General features: G+C 40.8%; 2 protein-coding genes across 3 annotated transcripts; one reads left to right on the top strand and one right to left on the bottom strand.

Annotated features, from left to right (window-relative positions):
- Positions 1–2,625: 2,625 nt before the first annotated feature.
- Positions 2,626–15,873, top strand: sgpl1 (sphingosine-1-phosphate lyase 1). 2 transcript variants are annotated; one of them, XM_083923583.1, is made up of 15 exons: positions 2,637–2,730; positions 4,718–4,866; positions 6,004–6,169; positions 7,254–7,321; positions 7,706–7,853; positions 7,992–8,071; positions 8,293–8,421; positions 8,507–8,595; positions 9,570–9,678; positions 9,768–9,866; positions 9,955–10,101; positions 10,374–10,612; positions 10,733–10,879; positions 10,975–11,095; positions 13,113–15,873. In XM_083923583.1, exons 2-15 carry the CDS (start codon positions 4,852–4,854, stop codon positions 13,254–13,256), a joined length of 1,701 nt encoding a protein of 566 aa, XP_083779709.1. In that variant the 5' UTR covers positions 2,637–2,730; positions 4,718–4,851; the 3' UTR covers positions 13,257–15,873. The 2 variants fall into 2 exon arrangements, with proteins under 2 accessions (XP_083779710.1, XP_083779709.1); XM_083923584.1 differs by lacking the exon at positions 4,718–4,866 and having other exon boundaries at positions 2,626–2,730.
- Positions 15,874–15,958: 85 nt separating this feature from the next.
- pcbd1 (pterin-4 alpha-carbinolamine dehydratase/dimerization cofactor of hepatocyte nuclear factor 1 alpha) lies at positions 15,959–18,810 on the bottom strand. The gene is made up of 4 exons (XM_083923585.1): positions 18,726–18,810; positions 17,822–17,953; positions 17,643–17,723; positions 15,959–16,416 (listed from the first exon to the last, which is right to left on the bottom strand). The coding sequence occupies exons 1-4, from the start codon at positions 18,726–18,728 to the stop codon at positions 16,324–16,326; spliced, it is 309 nt and encodes a 102-aa protein (XP_083779711.1). The 5' UTR covers positions 18,729–18,810; the 3' UTR covers positions 15,959–16,323.
- Between the last annotated feature and the right edge of the window lie 164 nt (positions 18,811–18,974).

The following is an 18,974-nucleotide window of genomic DNA, read 5'->3' on the forward strand; positions in this document are numbered from 1 at the left end:
AGTGTAAATCCAATACTCCTGCGATGACTGTTATCTCATCTTCAGAAAATATTTGGAATACATTCAATATATGGTCTTGTGTTTTAGTGTTCTGTATTGCCACCGATGAACAAATACTAATTTAGCTGACATGTGAGGAGACTTTGTTTGGTTCTTTAACTGTAAATGTGGACCTGGGGAGTTCACTGCCACTTTTCTTAAAACTCTAATAGATTAAAATGACTAGTGTAAGCAACAGAGCAAGTCGTTCTTAGAGGAAGCCCACTCTGAAGTGTGTTGGTTGCAGTTGCATCATAAGCAATTAGTTTACCTAAGTTTACATCTTTAGGACCAGTCCCAGCCTGGTCAGATGTGTACATGAACTGATGAAGCCTCTTGGATGAGAGGTGAAACGTCTTCCTAGACAAACAACCAGTCCAGTTGTTTTTGACTGAAATTGCTTTGCGGATCTTTAGAGAACACTTGAAAATATCTAATAAATATGATTTAATTTTGGTCATTTAAAAAAAAAAAATGTGCATATGGAGCTCAGTGCCACACAAACCATCCAGGGCAAGTTAACCAGACACCAGCCATCACTGCACACCTGCCTCTTTGGCGGACACTAATCAGCAGCATGTAGCATTCAGTAACTTACAGCCATCTTGTGCACAACAGACTGAGCTGACTGACTTTTTGTTTCAAAAATGTTGGTCCATCCACATTCACATCGGAAAGGATTATTTGAGTAATATAATCATACATTTGCCTTTAATGTTTTCACAGTATCAGTCCTGCTGGGACATTAATATTCAATTAAAAAAAGAAAGAGTATTGTGAATTCATATCAACTACCACAGAGATTTGTATCTTCAGCACGTGTCTCCTCATATTGTTGCTGGAGGCTGCAGGGTCGGTGCTCGGCTGCTCTGGGGCGCTGTTTTCACTCCTAAAAACAAAACAACATCTCATGTCATTGCGAAAGAAATGCCAGAGGATGCCTTCATGTAATGTCGAAAATATGACAACCATAAGTAGAATAAAGGTGAACAACCCACAACAGCTGCAAATAGCAGGGCGCTCGAGTGTGCCACAGAAGTATCGCCGCTTTCAAAATACAGAACTTTGCAAATACATGGCTGTCGGCTCAGATGTCGCTTTTATTTATTTCTTCTTTTAATGCAGCAGCACTTCATTCATTCATAAATAGACATCAATCACACCAATGAGCACAATGTCACAGAAGGGTAGCTTCATCCAAAATAACAGTTTACCTTCATATGACCTGTTATACTCCAGGCCAACAAACAGCCTACATTTTTAGAATTAAGGAATGTATTACCCCAGGCAGAGTTATATTGTTTAATATTAAAGGTTGAATATGGAGAATGAGCAGAACACCGCCATCTAGTGTCTCAAGATCGTAGTCGCAACAACAAAAAATAATTCCACCACTTGGGAAGCCCGGAGTTTGTTTGAGTCGTTTGAACCCATCCCCTCCGGAAAATCGCACCATAAAAACAAGTATTGCAGAGGAGTTTGACTGACAGTTACCGTTACAGCTAAGTAAACATGAAAGTTAGCTTATCGATCAAGGAGAATTGAGCCATTTCTGCATGTGCTTTAATGCCGTAGAACTCCTTTATCTCAGTCCATCAAGTGAATGCCTGGCCTATATTGACTCTAGTTTGGTCTCCGGTCACTCAGCTGCTGGGACAAATACGCAGCTGCAGGATTGGCAAACTCCATTTCACCCTGTTCCAGCCTACAGTAGCCGCACCCAACAACAGACAATCCTGGCAACCTGCAATGCCCAACGCTATTGGCTGGTAAAATGTAAACAGAACATGACCGAAAGTCATTGTCAAACCCCTTAAAAAAAATTAAAACATTAATTCAGACTAAATATAAATTTTTATGGAAAAGCAATACTTCATTCTGTACCCATAAAAACTGAGGGTGTTTTTTTTTTTTTAATATAGCGTTTAATGAAGATTCTACATATTGAACCTTTCATTTTTATATTTGTTGGTGTCCAAAGAGGTTTAATAAACAATGAATCTCCAAACTTTTGAATTTTTCAGATAAATGTAAGGCTTTTTGTTATTTTTTACTTTAGTTATTGTGCTTCTTTCTGGGCTAATTGGACCACCCTAACCTATTGGACTGTGAAAAGCATGGTCAGAAAGATGAAAACAGCTCTAATATCCTTGAAAGAGAAAATATTAAATATTAATTTTTACAAAAACATTTTTTGTGTGTCTGCTGGTCAAACTTAACTGTGGACTCGTGAACTCAGTATATTTTAAACCTTTGCTATGACCCTTATTGTTGCACTTATTTATGTTATTATATCTATTGGATGCACTCTAATGACAGGGAGCTAAAGTTTACTAACAACATGTGAACGCAGCACCAGCTCTTCGCTAACCCATCCAGTTTGTGAGCGTCAAATCGTGCGCCGCTGCTGCTGAACAGTAGATCTACGCAGCGTGCGGCGGCACACTGACGGCAGAGGTGGACCTGTGGCCTGGCCGCGGCATTGTCACATCTACACATGCGTAGACCGCTCGCAGCTTTATGGGGCCGCTGCCTCACTTCCTGATCGGGGTTAGCTTGATGCTGTGTTTGATAGTAGCATGTAGATGAGAGCCGGAGACTCGGAGCAGCTGCTGGAGGTGACTTTCCTGAGTAGCAAACACAAAAGGAGGACTTTCGGCAAAAGTTTGCCTCGACAACATGGATTACTGGGTAGGTGTCGCTTCACTTGAGTCTGTTTTTCACTTTACGGTGTGACACACAGGACGGCGGCAGTGCTGAGGCGAAGACTTGTTTATGAACAGTGGAGTGAGCTAATGACCCGACTTGTTTGGCTCTCAGGGATGCTCCATGTCCACGAACAGTGTGTTTGACTGTGACCCCGCACATGATGAAAGCCTTACGTTACATAATTATGGCTGTTTTTGAAGAAACGCTCAACCTGCTTTGATACTTCGGCTTCTTAAATGGGAGACTTTACACAAGAAGAGCCACAGTGTGTTTACAGACACCTATGACAAGAAAATAATATAAAACAGTGCTGCCTTCATGTTACTTCATGCAAAATCTGTTGTTTTTTCTGGATGAGGTGCCTGGTAAGTAGACTTTTCAGCTCCGTCCTATTGTTTATTGCAGCAGCCACTGCTTAAAATTAGAGATCCTGTTCAACTGAAACCTGCAGGAAGCTTAGACAAAGCATTACTTTTAGTGCTGCCACCAGAGAGCTGTTGAGATTTGTGGGATTTCCCTTTAAAGGAGCAGAATCAAGTTTTGTTGAGAGTAGTCATTAAAGCAGAAGACCGAGCACTAGGGGGCACCCCACTGACACACATCTGCTGTCAGTGCAAAACCAACCTGTGTCACAGGGACTCCCCCAGATCAATTCAAGGAAGAGAAAGAAGAAGAAAGAAGCTCAATTCTGGCCTGAATGTCAGTTTATGTCAGGATAGCCCTTAGGCTCTGTAGATGAAGAAAGAAACACGGCAGCCATAATTATTTCTGGATCTCTCTTTGACTAATAGCTGTTGTGATGTGCTCACAGTCTGTTTTCCCTTGATGTATCCAGGAGCAGCCACCTCACACCCAGTACATTTCCATGAGAACATGACCTCCCCTCTGAGACAACAAAAGCTCTCCTTACAGAATAGTCAAATGTTGTATGAGGGGGAGCAAAGGAATGGGCGTCAACTGCTCAACAAGGAGTCGAACAATGCTGCTTCAAGTGTCTTTGTGTGAACTCTGTATAAGTTTCCCTGATGCAAGGATAGCATTGAATGGTGTGGAAAAGAGTGGGCGGACCTGTAGGTGAAATATAGACAAAAAATGTGTTGGATAACAGAGTGAGAGGCCCGTATCTAAAGGGGAAGATGTACATTTTGCACAGATATTAGATAACGCTGTTGTTTTTTTTACAACAGATACGTGACAGCAATCACGGATAGGCTTTTCACCTTTAACCTTTACATACAAACATTATCTGTAACATCAAAAGTGAAGCCTCCCAGTCAACATATGTTAATGGCTTTTTTTCCGTTGCTTCCCTCCCGGGTCTATGCAGCGGATCTGGCCAAACCTGTATAAGAACATGTTATCCAAACAGGCAGGTGTGACAGCTGTAGTGTGGGCGGGGGGACTTCTGTGGCTCACTGACAGCCCTCCATTCAAGCTTCATTCACTAGAAACCACTTGATATTCTCATCACAAAACTCTTTATGTATAACTACTCACTGTTGGCGCATGATGCTTTGAATGAAGTTTCAACTGCACAAGGAACTTACCTTTCACTATTATGAAATGTTTACATCAGCTGGCGCAGTTTTGAGTTACCTAAGTCATTGTCTTTTGAACCTTAAACTGTTCTGTGTCTGATTGTGACTGAGGTGAAGAAACGTTATTATCAAACTGCCTGCTATTGTGTCATAAAAACACCACTGCAGGGAGATAATGGCAAGATAACTTTGCTGCACTTGTGAAATAGCATTCATGGCTCAGTTACTGGGATATTTCTGTGATATAGACTCAGGTTGCATTTCCATTCAGATTGACAAGCATTTATCGGAGATCAGGCTCAGAACTAAATGTACAACATATCATTTATAGTTCTGTATATTTAAGACAAACTTCCTGCTTTGTCTGCTCACGATTGATTGCAAAACATCCCCTCCGCTGGCTGGATGTGTTGTTGCTGATCTGGGTGCAGGGAGGAGTCTGGTGATAGTCGTCCTGGCAGCTGAGAGCTTTCTGTCTCACTCTCACCTGGAGCACCAAGAGACGACTGTCTCTGCTACTGACAGTATTAGTGTGAGGAAACTGAAACTGAACCGAGGTCTGACAATGTCTTCTGATCATGTGAGTACTTTCATTTGTGGGCTGTACATGAATAAAACTGAAGAGTAGCCAGTAATAATATGCACCTGAACTATTAACCATAGTAGGACTTTCATAGTTGTTTTAATATGGAAGAGCTGTATAATTGAATTCAGTGTCATGGACATCTTTAACTTCAACATGTTGCTAAAGTATGTTATAGCGCTCTGACAAATGAGTTATTTGCCTTTAAGGGTAACTAGTTACAAAGTTACTCTTTCTTAAAAGTGAGTTGTTTTTCTGTTTCATGACGAATCAGTGTTAGCTAATCACTGTTAGCCACGTCCAGCTGTTGGCGCCTTTACTGGATTTCCAGTTAATAGTTCATACACAAAAAAAACTGTCTTGATGGCTTATTTGATTTGTGTAAGGGCCGAAAAAGACCATGGGATGATTTTGCAGCGGAATTACACGTTAAAGCCCCCCCACACACACACACTCAAAAATATATTTTTCTTCTTGTTCCTCCTTTTGGATGTTTGAGCTTCACTGTGCAGAATTATGTTTATGCAGAGTTTACCGCAAGAAAGCTGTTTACACATTTACTTGCTGAAAGCGAAGAGCTTCTCTGTTCTCATTGAAAAAACAGTTTGAAGGGGTGGGCCTACGAGCAGTATTTGTGACCTCACAAAAGCAAATTCTCATTCAATTTCAACTTTAGATCTTAATGTCATTTGCATATGCATAGATTCTGTCATTTTTAATTAGCCTCAGGAGTAGACACCCATTTTAATGGGGATATTATGCTTTTTTTGTTGCAGGAAAAACAAATACAGCAGACACACATTATTGTTCCAAGTGGACTATTTGTACATGTCTTTATACATGTCTGGAGGGGATCTTTAAATTCTAGTTTGCTGCTTATCAAGCACACTTGGACTATCTTTTTTAGCAGCATGTTATTTATAGAAATGCCATGCATGCAGTCATAATGAACAATTGCATACCTTGATTTAGGGCTTAGGACTTTAGGCCAGTGTATTACTGGGATTTCATGTCTGTATATCTGCACACAGATACACAGGAACAGCGTGTAAAATGCAGGTATACAAATGATGCATCTTGTCTCAAGAAAAAAATGTTTTTTAATTGAATAATTGTCTCATTTTCTGTGTCCAGAGTGCCTTGGAGGTGTATAAGGAGATGGTCCTGCTGTACCTGGAGGAGGGCAGGCGGCAGGTCAACTCACACTGCGTGGACCTGGAGCCGTGGCAGATCATAGGAGCGACAGTCATCACCACACTGGGAGCAGTTTGGATCAAAGGCTTCCTCTTCCAGCAAGAAAGTAATCTTTCACATGTGATACATTGGTACATCGTAGGGGGCTAAATCAGAGATTATAACACATAAAATGATCTCCTTAAATGGGAGAGGCCATATTCCCAAAGCTTTTTGAGTCAATAGAGTACGTAACATGTTAACATAATTGTTAACATCAGGTTTACTGCTGATCTACTGTATGATATCTTCAAATGTGGTCTGAGCAATTAAGTGAAATGATTTTTGAACCTTTTATCTTAAGGTCCCATATTGTAAAATGTCTTTTTGGATTGAAAGCAGTCAAGGTGCTGTATAAATACTGTGAAAGTATCAAAACACTTAATCCACAGAGAACTACGCACAGCCTTTATTCAGAAACTGTGTCAGCCGTCAGGTTCAGTCACAGGTACGGTTGTGATGTCACAACTATACTATATGTAGGTAGAAAGTGCTACAGTGCTGTCACAGTCATTCCCCTGCAATGACGGTGCAGAGACGCCAAGAGCACAGATGCAGAAGTCCCTGAAATGCTGACCAATCAGAGCGGACTGGGCTTTTTCAGGAGGGGGTCTTAAAGAGACAGGCGCAAAAACAGAGCATTTCAGAGAGAGGGTGAATACAGGAATATTCAGACAGTATGAGAAAATAATGTGTTTTTTAACATTAAAGCATGTAAACATGTTCTAGTAGAAACCTAAAAATGCAAATATGATCCTGAGCAGAATATGGGAACTTTAAAGTTCCCCTGGTATCGTCTTGAACAGTACTTGTTCCTCTAGTATGTTTGACTGAATGCCTTCAATCAACAAGATTTTCTAGATCTGCTATCAATCAATCAGTGGTTGAATTCCTCAGCAGTAAGGCCGGCTCCACCCGTCTTCCTTCAGCTCTCAGAGAGGGAAAGTTGGTCGGAGAGAGGCTTCTTGGGGGAAACTGCATGTCCTTAGTGCATTCAGGGTCAGAATGAAATGCTTTTTGAATATGGCTCCGATTTTCATAGACCACGTCGTGTCTTGACATGTGATTATAGCTCATAGTCAGCTGTTTAATGTTTTTGTGGTTGAATGTGTGCCAGTCTTTCACCACAGCTGCTCTCTTGTGTGTAATAGGTCTCCCATCCAGAATCAAGAAGCTGTGCTTTCGACTCATCAGAAAAATACCCTTTGTTGGCGCAACAGTAAGTATCAGTGGTAAATGTGTTCCTTCTTTTCCCAGCAGATGTGCACTGACTCTGTCGTCTGAGACTCTTATGAGTCACTCTTGGATGACTGAGTACAGCATGCAGGGAGGGAGGAGGGGGGTCAGACCTTTGACACACTTAACATCATGCAATGGTGATAACATTCGGTTACTTCTGGTCATTATGTCACCAACAGAGAACTTATTTTCAGGCTTTATCAACATTTTACAAGTGTTGATAATACAGTGAACATGTTGTCAGGTTCAGTCGGAAACAGTAAAGTAATTTTAGGGAATACCATGCTTTACTCTACTGTTGTTTTTATTGCATCCAGAGACAGTCGGTGTTTATAAAGTTAACTTTGTCCTCTCTTTATGATAGATCCAGACCCAGCTCAATAAGGCTTTGGATGACATGTCTGCCAGCCTGTGTACTCTGAAGGAGGGGATGAGCTACACTAAACAGCTGCCCTCTAAAGGCCTCTCTCAGAGCCAGGTGCTGGACAAAATCAGAGAATACGAGACTCTGAGTAAGTCCTCATTCATCCTGAGCTTCAATCTCTGTATGGCTGACTTCCTGAAGACTATTTCTAGTTACTGTTCCTAGGGAGTCATTACAGATGAGAAAACCTTTGTTCATATTGAATATAACTCTTGTATCGTTGCAGACGAGGTGCAGTGGGAGAAGGGATGTGTTTCGGGCGCAGTGTACTGGGGTGATGAGTCACTGACCAATCTCCTGGTGAAGGTTTGCATCTTTATGTACATCTCTTGAATTTGGCTTTTCCAAGCATGAATAGTCAAGGTTGAACTTGAATACATTTTGGTGTTAGCTACAATAAGCAGGACTGATTCGTTTTTTGTTTCTTTTTTATACTTTTTTTGAAAAACATTTCATTTGAAAGAGGTGACCTATCACAGTAAATATTTGGAGTTTGTCAACTCTTTTTTTCAAAACTTTCTTCCCAGGTATACGGAGATTTTGCATGGAGCAACCCACTTCACCCAGACATCTTTCCTGGTGTAAGAAAGATGGAGGCAGAGGTTGTCAGAATGGCTTGTACACTTTTCCACGGTGGAGCGAACTCTTGTGGCACAGTAAGTTATCATAAGCAAATGCTCACAAAAATTGCATAATCTTAGGATGGGTGGATCCAATGCATCTGTCTGCCTTTTTGTCCAGGTTACTTCAGGGGGGACTGAGAGCATACTGATGGCCTGCAAGGCGTACAGAGACATGGCGTACGAGCGTGGTGTCAAATATCCTGAAATGTAAGAGGAGCTTTATTACATATGATTGATGAGAGATTTCAGTTTTCTTGTTATAAATCCCGTGTCCCATACAGGTTTGCTGTTTCTTTCAACTTCCTATAGTTTCTTTCAATATTTTTCAAAATTGAACATTTACAACACAAAGAAATACAGCACTAATGTAAATGAGGTCACACAAAACCTAAATAAAAGACACGACAATGCACCTATCCCGTTTTTAATGGTCCCACTATTCGTTGGGTTCATTCATTGGCAGTTTTATAGAAGCATTATATAAAATAATTACATGATAAAAGAGATTTACATAATCACGTCCAGAGGACTGACCTTCATATAAACTATAACTACGCCTTCAAAAGACGAATCATCAGAATGTGATGATTTGCAAAACATTGAAACCTATTTAATTGAAAATAGCATAAAGACATCATATCAAATGTTGAAGCTGATAAAGTTCATTGTCTTACAAAATGGTATGCCCATTATGAATTTGATGCCAGGAACACATTTAGCAAGCAAAGACTGGAAAGAAGTAAAAATGCTAAAAGAAAATGTAATGTGGAACATCTTACAGTGAATGAGGTCAACTTTCAACAGGTTAGTATCATGACTGGCTATAAAGAAAGATCATTCCAGAGAGGTGTGCTGAACTGCCTGCAGCACCGACTTGTCATCCATTGAAAATGTTTGGCGCATTATGAAACGTAAAATATGACAAAGCAGACCCTGAACTGTTGAACAGCGGAAATCCTACATCGAGCAAGAATGAGAAATTAATCCACTTTTAAAATGACAGTAATTTGGTCTCCTCAGTTCCCAGATGCTCTGAACTATACATTTTTAGTTATGGTCATTAAAGTATATTAATTCAAAATTGAATTAAAACAATGGTACTATTGACCTTTCTTTTTTTAGGTTGTTGACTGTGTTTTCCACAGAAGTTCTCACATTTTGTGTTTTTCTACTTGCTGCAGTCTTGCTCCTGTGAGTGTCCACGCAGCCTTTGACAAAGCCGCACATTACTTTGGGATGAAACTTGTTCACGTTCCGCTTGACAAGAAAACTATGAAAGTAGACGTGAAGGTGAGAATACAGTAGACACAGGCAGTATGTGCTAATTGCCTGTTATTCTTAGACACTACTTATTCCCATATTGTTTCTTCTTTGTCAAGGCTATGAAGAGAGCCATCAACAAGAACACCGCCATGATTGTTTGCTCCGCGCCACAGTTTCCTCATGGAATCATGGACCCCATTGAGGAAATAGCCAAGGTCAGAAGTGAATCCTTTCCCACTAAAAAGGTTCTGAAATGAAAACGAGGAAGTCGAATGTCTGACACTTTCCCTTGGTATGTTCCAGCTGGCTGTGAGCTACAACCTCCCGCTGCATGTGGATGCCTGTCTGGGAGGTTTTCTCATTGTCTTCATGGCCAAGGCTGGTTACCCACTTGCCCCGTTCGACTTCAGGGTAAAAGGTGTTACCAGCATCTCTGCTGACACCCACAAGGTAAGGAGTGGTTGTTGATTCCCTGCAAATCAATGATTCTTTTAATATTGCCTACTTACTTCTTGTTTTGATATTTTCTGAACTAAAAAAAAAAAGAAATACACAAGCTTTAAAACAATTACATGATATCTGATAACAAATCCAGGATATAGACATTTTGTGTAAAGCAACAGTGATGGAATTAAAAGACCTATGTTAAATCTTAACTGGGCCCAGGCCATACTTTTACTTCTAACTCCTCATTGTGTGTGTCACACTACATTCCTCTCCAGTATGGTTACGCCCCCAAAGGTTCCTCAGTGATCCTCTACAGTGATAAAAAGTACCGTCACTACCAGTACTTTGTAGCTCCAGACTGGCAGGGGGGAATCTATGCCTCGCCCTCTGTTGCCGGCTCCCGTCCCGGAGGAATCATCGCCGCCTGCTGGGCGACCATGATGCACATGGGAGAGAATGGATACATAGATGCCACCAAGAAGATCATCAGCACAGCGCGCAAAATCAAAACCGAGTAAGACCCTTGAGCTGATTGACACCTGATAACCTGAAACGACACCAGAGCTTAGACTCTATTTCATACATCATTCAAATTAACACCATTTACCATTTTACCATTTTTTTTTGTTGACAGAGTCTGTAAGATAAAAGGTGTGTTTGTGTTTGGGGACCCAGAGGTGTCAGTGGTGGCAATAGGCTCAGATGTTTTTGATATTTTCCGTCTGTCTAATGCGCTGACGTCAAAGGGCTGGAATCTGAACACACTGCAGTATCCATCCAGGTACAAGTCGAACAAAACAATACAAATTATGATTTAAAAACTGTCATATCATCATCGTCCCTAGTATAACAACTGTATGATGTACTCTTTCACAGCATCCACATTTGTTGCACAGTTCTGCACACACAGCCCGGCGTCGCTGAAAAGTTTATCCGTGATGTCAAAGAGCAGGTCGCCATCATCATGAAGAACCCTAAAGAGAAAACTACTGGAATGGTGAGCTAGCTCTGCTTCCACGCTTGTTCACATCCATCCATACACTGAATGAACTGTACAACGTTTAATTAGCATAGTCGTCTAAAAGAGCGTTGGGTGAGAGGGAATGAGTCCCTAAAAGTGAATTTATGATCGAAACACTTCAATGGGGAAGTGAATGAAATCGAATGAATCGTCTGGTGCTGACCGTCAGCGGGGGGTGCCAAGATCGTCTGAATGTTCTAGACGAATACAAACGGCACACATTTAACAGAACTTAACTTTTATAAACCCTGCCGGATCTTTAAGGAGAAGTCCATACTTTAACAATCACACAATTGTTTGTTTATTATGTTTTGCAGTAGCATGCTGCCAATCCAGCCCATTGTTAAGCCGAGTGTTAGATGTGAAATATGATTTTCAGTCTCTGTTAATACATGTGGCATTTTGTTTTTCTGCTGCACAGACTGTAGATTCAACTTTACACGGACTGCATGTGCTATTTTGTTTGTCAGTTTTAAATGGAGTGGAAACTCCACCCAACAGTTACAAACCTGCTTTGTGCCAGTGGGGTTCGTTAGGAGCACGCCCGTTAGTGAAGCATCACCTTGAGTTAAATAACAGGAATGAAAACAAAGGGCATACGTGGAGGTAATCCTACTGGTGAAAAAAGACATGAAAGTACAGGAAGAAAAATTAAATGATTATAATAACAAATGTAGCGTTTCTTTTCAATATATTTGTGTATTTTACTTATTCTTACATTCATTCAATTATTTATGTGACAATTTTGTTCACTCACTTATTTAGTCGGGACCACCTCTAACCCAAAGCCTGATCTTTCCTAAACTTAACCAGGTAGTTTTGTTGCCTTAACCTCCTGGCAGCAAGGCCTAAAGGCAAACTTTTGCCATGTTAAAACCGCAAAACTGCACATGCCCGATGGCCACAATTTTTCTTGCTGTTTTTTGCCCTTTCTCTGAGTCATAACTTAGTCAGCTCCGATCACCCATATATGATAAACTTGATTTTACATGCAGTGTTACTTACACTTTCAATATCATTATATCTACATGAATATACCATAAATCCACTTAGAAATCACAGAAATACAATGCTTCTTCTAACCTCAGAACCTTTGAGAATCATCAGTATCGAAGTAAACCAGTGATAGCTGTCAGTACATCCACGGGTACACTTCAGACTTTTTTAAACGAATATATAATATAGGCAAAACATATTTATATTCCCCAGAGCCTTATGGGAACTGTAGTTTCAAAATTTGGCGCCTGATTACGTACCAAATAAAAGTAAAAGTACAAAGATTAATAACAGGAGCGTCTGTAGATTTTTGTCCGATGGGGTAGCCACTAGTGTCAGACTTTGGCCCCTTTGACACATGCAGTCTTTTCCTGCATGGGGTAATGTGTGAATGGGAGCAGGGATTAATATTCAAAGAAACCTATACAGCCAATTTCCAGTAACATTCCAGGGAAAATGCCGGTACGGCGGTGTTGTGAATGCAAGCGAGAACATTGCGGTGCTAGGCGCTGTTGGGCTGCCCCTTTCCTTATCTATTAGGAAAAATGGGAAAAGGCAGAAATGTGTAAATAGTGAAAACCACTGAACCTGAAAAGTTATTCCAGTAATTTACTGGGAACTGTGAGTGAAAGGGGCCCGGGGCTAACACAATTACTCTCCATCTGCAGTATATGTAAAGAGAGTATATGTTTCCTGGGGGTTGTTTAAAGGCATGCTGGAAAATGTAGGAAACACTATAGGAAGTGCACATAGTCATGGTATGTTTAAAGACCTTTTTAAAGCTGTAAAAATAAACACAAAACAGTCCTAGTTTATTTCCTGTTGAATGTATGTGAATGACATCAGCTGACAGGAAGTTAACAAGGACCATGGTCTATAAGAAAAGTAAATCATCAATTACTCTCATCACCACTGACAGACTGTTGATCTGTTAGTGTAAAAGGATTGTGTTTTTCTTTTGTTGTGCTCTTATAAACTCACGTGTCTTCTGCTGCAGGGAGCGATCTACGGCATGGCCCAGTCTATCCCAGACAGATCCATGGTGACAGAGATCTCCCGAGGTTTCCTGGACTGTCTCTACAGCACTGAGGTGTCCAAGTCAAACACCAGTCACATGAACGGCAACGGCAAAGCCCACTGAAGCAGGATTGGGCCCTCCTGGCTCGACCCCACCGCACCGCAAGCAGGGAAATGCGCTCGCCTCCTTCCAGAGCTCTGAGCTAATCGCTCAACAGTTGCCTTATCTTGCATACCTTCACCGCACGGAAAACATCTGCAAAGGTCTATGAAGCACAAGCCATCATCATTTTAATCCAGATGGTGCTTAAGTGGCACAAGAAGAAATGACTGGCTCTAAACGAGTTTTAGTCTTTTTGATTTTATTAATGTAGTGAAAGTGTGTGTGTGTGTGTGTTATTTCATTTGTTTCAAAAGTTCATTTCAATTCTAGCTTTTGTTAAATGTTTGTCTAATCTCTACTGATTACATAGCAAAACCATTCCATTTATTCTTTTTTTTTTACTGCCGGAACATTTCAGCCTGTTGCCATCACTCGCTTCACTTTCTGTGATGACTCAGCAAAAACACAGACCACTGAAAGCTTGTTTGAAATGCTGTGCTGCCCTCTAGCATGACACCTGGTGCACTGCTTTAGACTGGCTCTACAGGCGGAGCCGAAGGTGAAAGTCATCATCATTATCATAATGTAGTAGTTCTCTGGAAGACAGCATTTTAAATGTAAAAGCACTGCAATGCCCTGACAAGAACATATCAGGTTAATCTGTAAATCACTTGAAACAACAATTCTGATGTTACGGTCGAAGGTTGCCTATAAGCATGAACATGCATGTCCTTGTTTGTTAGCACTTAATATGATGACATCCATTTTTGTTTTGAGACTGCAATCATGGTCCGTCTACAGTGGTGGATTTGTAGACAGAGGGAGAATGATTTGGATAGAGAGAGGTTTTAATGTCATTTATAGTCAATAAATGTGTCTTTTAAATTTAAATATGGGAGAACTTGTAACCAGATCATGAATATTTTGAAAGCGGCTAGGTGATTCCAAAGCTTTGCTTATTTTTAAGAGTTGGGAAAGGACTTCCGCACAGTAGCTGGCTTGTAAAGTAAAGCAATGAAACGTAACGTCTTTGATCAGACTAGACTGAAGGCTGTTTCCAACCATGGTCTACTAGATATTCTCAAGAAGCAGAAACTCAATATTTCCTCTGTAGTCTAGTCACCACCTTGTTTTAATCATTTGTCTCCTAATTCAATCTACCTCAGTTTCTACTGACAAATGTCATTAATTAATCCAGTGAAACACATTCTAACATGTTTCCATTTCTAACATAATGAACTTCACAATGACAAACTGTAATGAAGTGTTCTTAGATAAACTGATACTGAAAAGAAAAAAAAATCCCCTGTGATGGAGGTTTTTGACCCACTGACGGACAGATTAGATAGTTTTATGTTGGGAGAAACCCACTCTCTGCCCTGCCTGAATGTAAATATCCATTCAGCAGGATATGTACACATTTACTAACAGGTTGACAACATAACGATGATTTCTGTAACACCAAATGACCTTGTCATGTTCTCCTTTAATGTGCGCCCCTGATATTGCTTGTTGAAATTGTGTATTTTCATGAAATAATTTCCATGTTTGTGCAATATATAACTTTTCCTTTTATGAAGTGATACGAATGGGAATGCTCTACTATAAATGTTTAAGAGATAAGCCAGAAGCATACTGAATGACAGCATATAAGTCTTGTTAGTGTAATTTAACCATCTGTGTGACCACTGGGTGTTTATTAATCACTTAATTTGTGAGTCGTCTTTGCGTTTGTGTTTTTACATACTGAGCAGTTTTAATGAGATTAGACATGAATGTATTTAGCTTCTGGGATTTTTCCATCTTTCAGTCAGTGCCTGGTTAAAACTGATGACAGAGGAAATAACATCCCCTGCTAACAATTGAAGCTCATACAGTAATGTTGTCCATCCTCAAATACTGTGCCCGGTGACAGGGTATAGGAACTCCAACAATAACTCCTCCTGTTTGCGTTGGAGAAATATTCTCAAAAATTGTGACAATTAATGGCCAAGAAATCTCTTTTGAATAAAACCTTTTAATGCAAACTCCTCTTTAAGCATTAATTGAAAGTGACTACAATCTGTAAAAGATTTATTAAGAGGTCTGCAGAGAAACTCTAAATGGTGTCGTTGCAGTTTGGTGACATTATGTAGCAATAATTAGCGTTCACCTCTGTGCCTTCAGAGGTTTCAACTCATGCCGTCATAGCAGATTTTCTCTCCAACATCCTCAAGGATTTGGCTTCATAACTGCAACATCACTGATCCACTGGTCTTTCAAACATTACACAGGGGTGGACAAAGGCACGCGATATGATGCAAATAAAAACTTAAACATCAGTCTTAAAAGTTTGAATTTTGAAGAACATGTGAAAGCTTTGACAACTTTGTAATTTGTTTTTCGGAGTAGGGGATTGCAATATATTGTACGGTGTTTCTGACTTTGTCCACCCCTGTACGCTGTCATCATGTGAAGTTCTGAATGTACGCAGTGTAAGGATTTGTGTTCATGTCAGAGTGCTTCCTTGTTAAGCAGATTTATTTTGAGTCAGGAAGCACCTGCTGGTTTCTCCTTGAGCCGTAGAAAACTCTGTTTACCCACTACCACAGCAGTTGCTCTACAGCTTTGTGTTTTCAATAAAATGCATTCAGTCTGATGAGAAGAGGATTTTCTGGTCATTTCTTTTACTTATGAGAACAGTTTGACAGAAAATAACATGTACTTACAGGAAAGAACAAACAACGTCGGCACATAAGACACTAGTTGTGATGGAGGGGCACATTTTGAATGTTATCTGGAATGGTTGCTGAAAAAATACTTGAATTCTTTAGACGTTAATATGTAAACATTGTTTTACCATCTGGCACATAATTGCATTTATTTGCCAAATGCAACCCCACCACCACCAACAAGAACAACAACAACAGCAGCATATTTTAACGCATTGGACCCTCAGTCTACAGCGACATTATTCATCAAAAGTAACTGTTTCATATTCTTTGGATTTGCAGCTCACACCCTCGGGTTTCTCAGTGGTCTTGAATAAATGAAGAGCTGTGACTTCCAGGACCTTTTCACTGTTGAAATGACTGACGATGTTTGTTGCTCACATCATTGATGCCTGGTCAATGAAAGTGGCCAAAGTGATGTCTCTCTGGGACAGCCCTCCACAGTCATGTGTGCTGAGAGTGATCTGGACCTGTGGGAACAGAGGAACATGGAGCAGGGAACTCATCATGTAAGTGTGCTTGAGCCAAAAGAGGGTGCTTTAATGAGGAAGCCTAAAGCCGGACACCAGCTAACTTCATAATGGCATCATCTACGCTTTCCTTCCCACTGAAATGCAGGAATATCTGTCCCTGCCTCCATCTGCAACACATTGAAGTTTAAGCGATGAGTTGATGTTCCAGCTGAGGCGAAGGCCCTGACAGCAGTTGTCACTTGATGTTTCTGTGGTTAAACCAGTAGAGTCTGGAAGTAGCTGAAGGGTAGGCATAGTAAGTAGCAGTGGAAATGTCCATTTGGGGGTAGTTAACAGTGAAGTCAGTTGAAATGCCAGTTAAAAAGTCAACAGTTAAAAGTAGACCTTATGATAAAATCAGTGTCAACGAGCATCATTTAAAAGGTCTGAGAAAAATACCCACATAAAACATAAATAAATGTAAATGTGCCTGGCTTATGAAGTAGTTGGGGGTAGGTTTGATTTTTCTGAGCAGGGCCTCCCATATAAAAAAGGTTCAAATATTTCAAAAGTAAAAATATTTTAAATGTGCATTATTATAAATAATAACAGCAATAATATCACAAATTATATTTGTTATGACCACTTGGGGGCAGCACAAGGCCAGCATAATGCAGAGTCTTGTATCTGTCCACCTGATGCATGTAAGTCCACCATTCACTCTCCCTTTGCTCCTGTTCAGTCTCCACCAGCTCCTGAGGGAAATGTCTGGCTCTGTACGTGCTAAATGCTCCACTATACAGCTGAAAACAGCCACCTGCTGCCTCTGAAAGCTAAATGATAAGAGCAGCAGAAGTGACACAATAACATTTAAGTTTGGCTCTTTGCCTTTGCTGAAAGGCAGGGACGTTATTGCAGTTGTGAGGAAAACTGCTTCCCACCATCTCACTGCTGTGCTGAGGAGATGTGTCACTGTAACGAACACACCTGTGTGAGCGTGCACGTGTCTGACAGCAGCCAGCTTCAGATATTAGGGCAGTGCTTTGAAAGGGGGGCATACTTTGCAGATAATGTAGATGGCATTACATCAAATATTATGTAGCCTAAAAAAATACTATTGAATTTCACATAGTCACAATACTGGGCTTTTGTGTAATAAAGAAAGTCAATCAGGACCATCTGTGATCTCTACTGATAGTACACATGTAATCTCCTTGGCATGAGTCATAATGAATCCTTTATACCTTATTATAGACATTGAACCACTCAGGGTGATGGTCCATCTTCTCTGCTTGTAAAGCCACTCTGGACATGAACCCAAAAGCCTGGAGGGAAAGAAGCCATTCAGTCATGTATTTATACATGATGTAAAGTATTTGCTAGTTATGTGGATTTTGTGGCTTAATTATGATTTATTAGCAACCTGATTGAAGTCTTTAAAAATAAACTCTTTGTAAATGGCGTCCCGTCCCACAACCTCGACCCACTGAGCGTTGCGTAGCAGGGGGAGTAGGTGGGTCCTCTCCTCATCAGTCAGACTCTGAATTTTACCAGCCTGGTGGGAAAAAAACAACAAGGCAGATGTAAGAGGGGCAGTTTCACAAACACAAACTGTGATTGGTTGCACAGGATCCCATCTGGAAACAATGAGAGGCTGCATTCAACTAGCTGGTTCAAAGGTATGTGGTGGTGGTGGAAGGGGGGTGATGCCCTCTTTTGGTCATTCAGTTCCTAATCTGGACACATGAGGGGGGTCACATGGATTTAAAGTTACTTATGATCATTTAATTCGGCCCTCGTGACCCTGACTCCAGATCTAAACCGCAATGTCAACATTTCACAACATTCCCCAAAAGGATGTCTGATTTTATTGCACAATGAAGAGGGGGGGCTTCTGAACTCTTTGTTCCCCCAGATGAGCAGTCATGCTTATAAACCAGAGCCAACAGATGCCACGAATACAGCCTGAAACAGAGCAGTGACATCAACAGGTATCTTAGCAACACTAATCTGCTCTATCAGCGGAGTGAATGGGCAGCACACACACAGACAATACACACAGGCTTAAACCTTGTCTTTTCATCACATGCTGTTGCTTATTGCTTAAACAAAGACAGGAACATGTCCTCCTATCCCCTGCAGAATCATACTGGCACATGTGACATTTTATATCAAATGCATCAATCTGAATTTGTCAGCCTGCCATAAAACATTATCTATAGGAGTTTTAGACTGTTAGAGTGACTAAATGGCACCAGGTGTGTGAGGCAGTAAGCAGCCCTGTGTGTCAGACCGGACACACACTTGTAGAGAGGTTGTGTACTCACCATGTTTGCAGAGTGTTTTCATGTACAGAGGAGGTTCAGCTCCAGCTCCCTGTTGCAAAAAATCTGCTTTGGCAGCCAGTGAGAGCTACTGGAGTGAATCCACCCGACACATGAGCTGTAGGTCCTGCTTAGCTGCCCCTGTTGAAGCCTGAGCAGAAAACCTCACCGCTGATAGGCTACTCAGCCACATGTCAGCCTAGGTTTAATCATAAACTGTCATGTGTTGCACAAGGCATACATGACGCCGGC

The sequence above is a fragment of the Echiichthys vipera genome, assembly GCF_963691815.1.
Source record: "Echiichthys vipera genome assembly, chromosome: 11".
Classification (NCBI taxonomy): Eukaryota; Metazoa; Chordata; class Actinopteri; order Perciformes; family Trachinidae; genus Echiichthys; species Echiichthys vipera.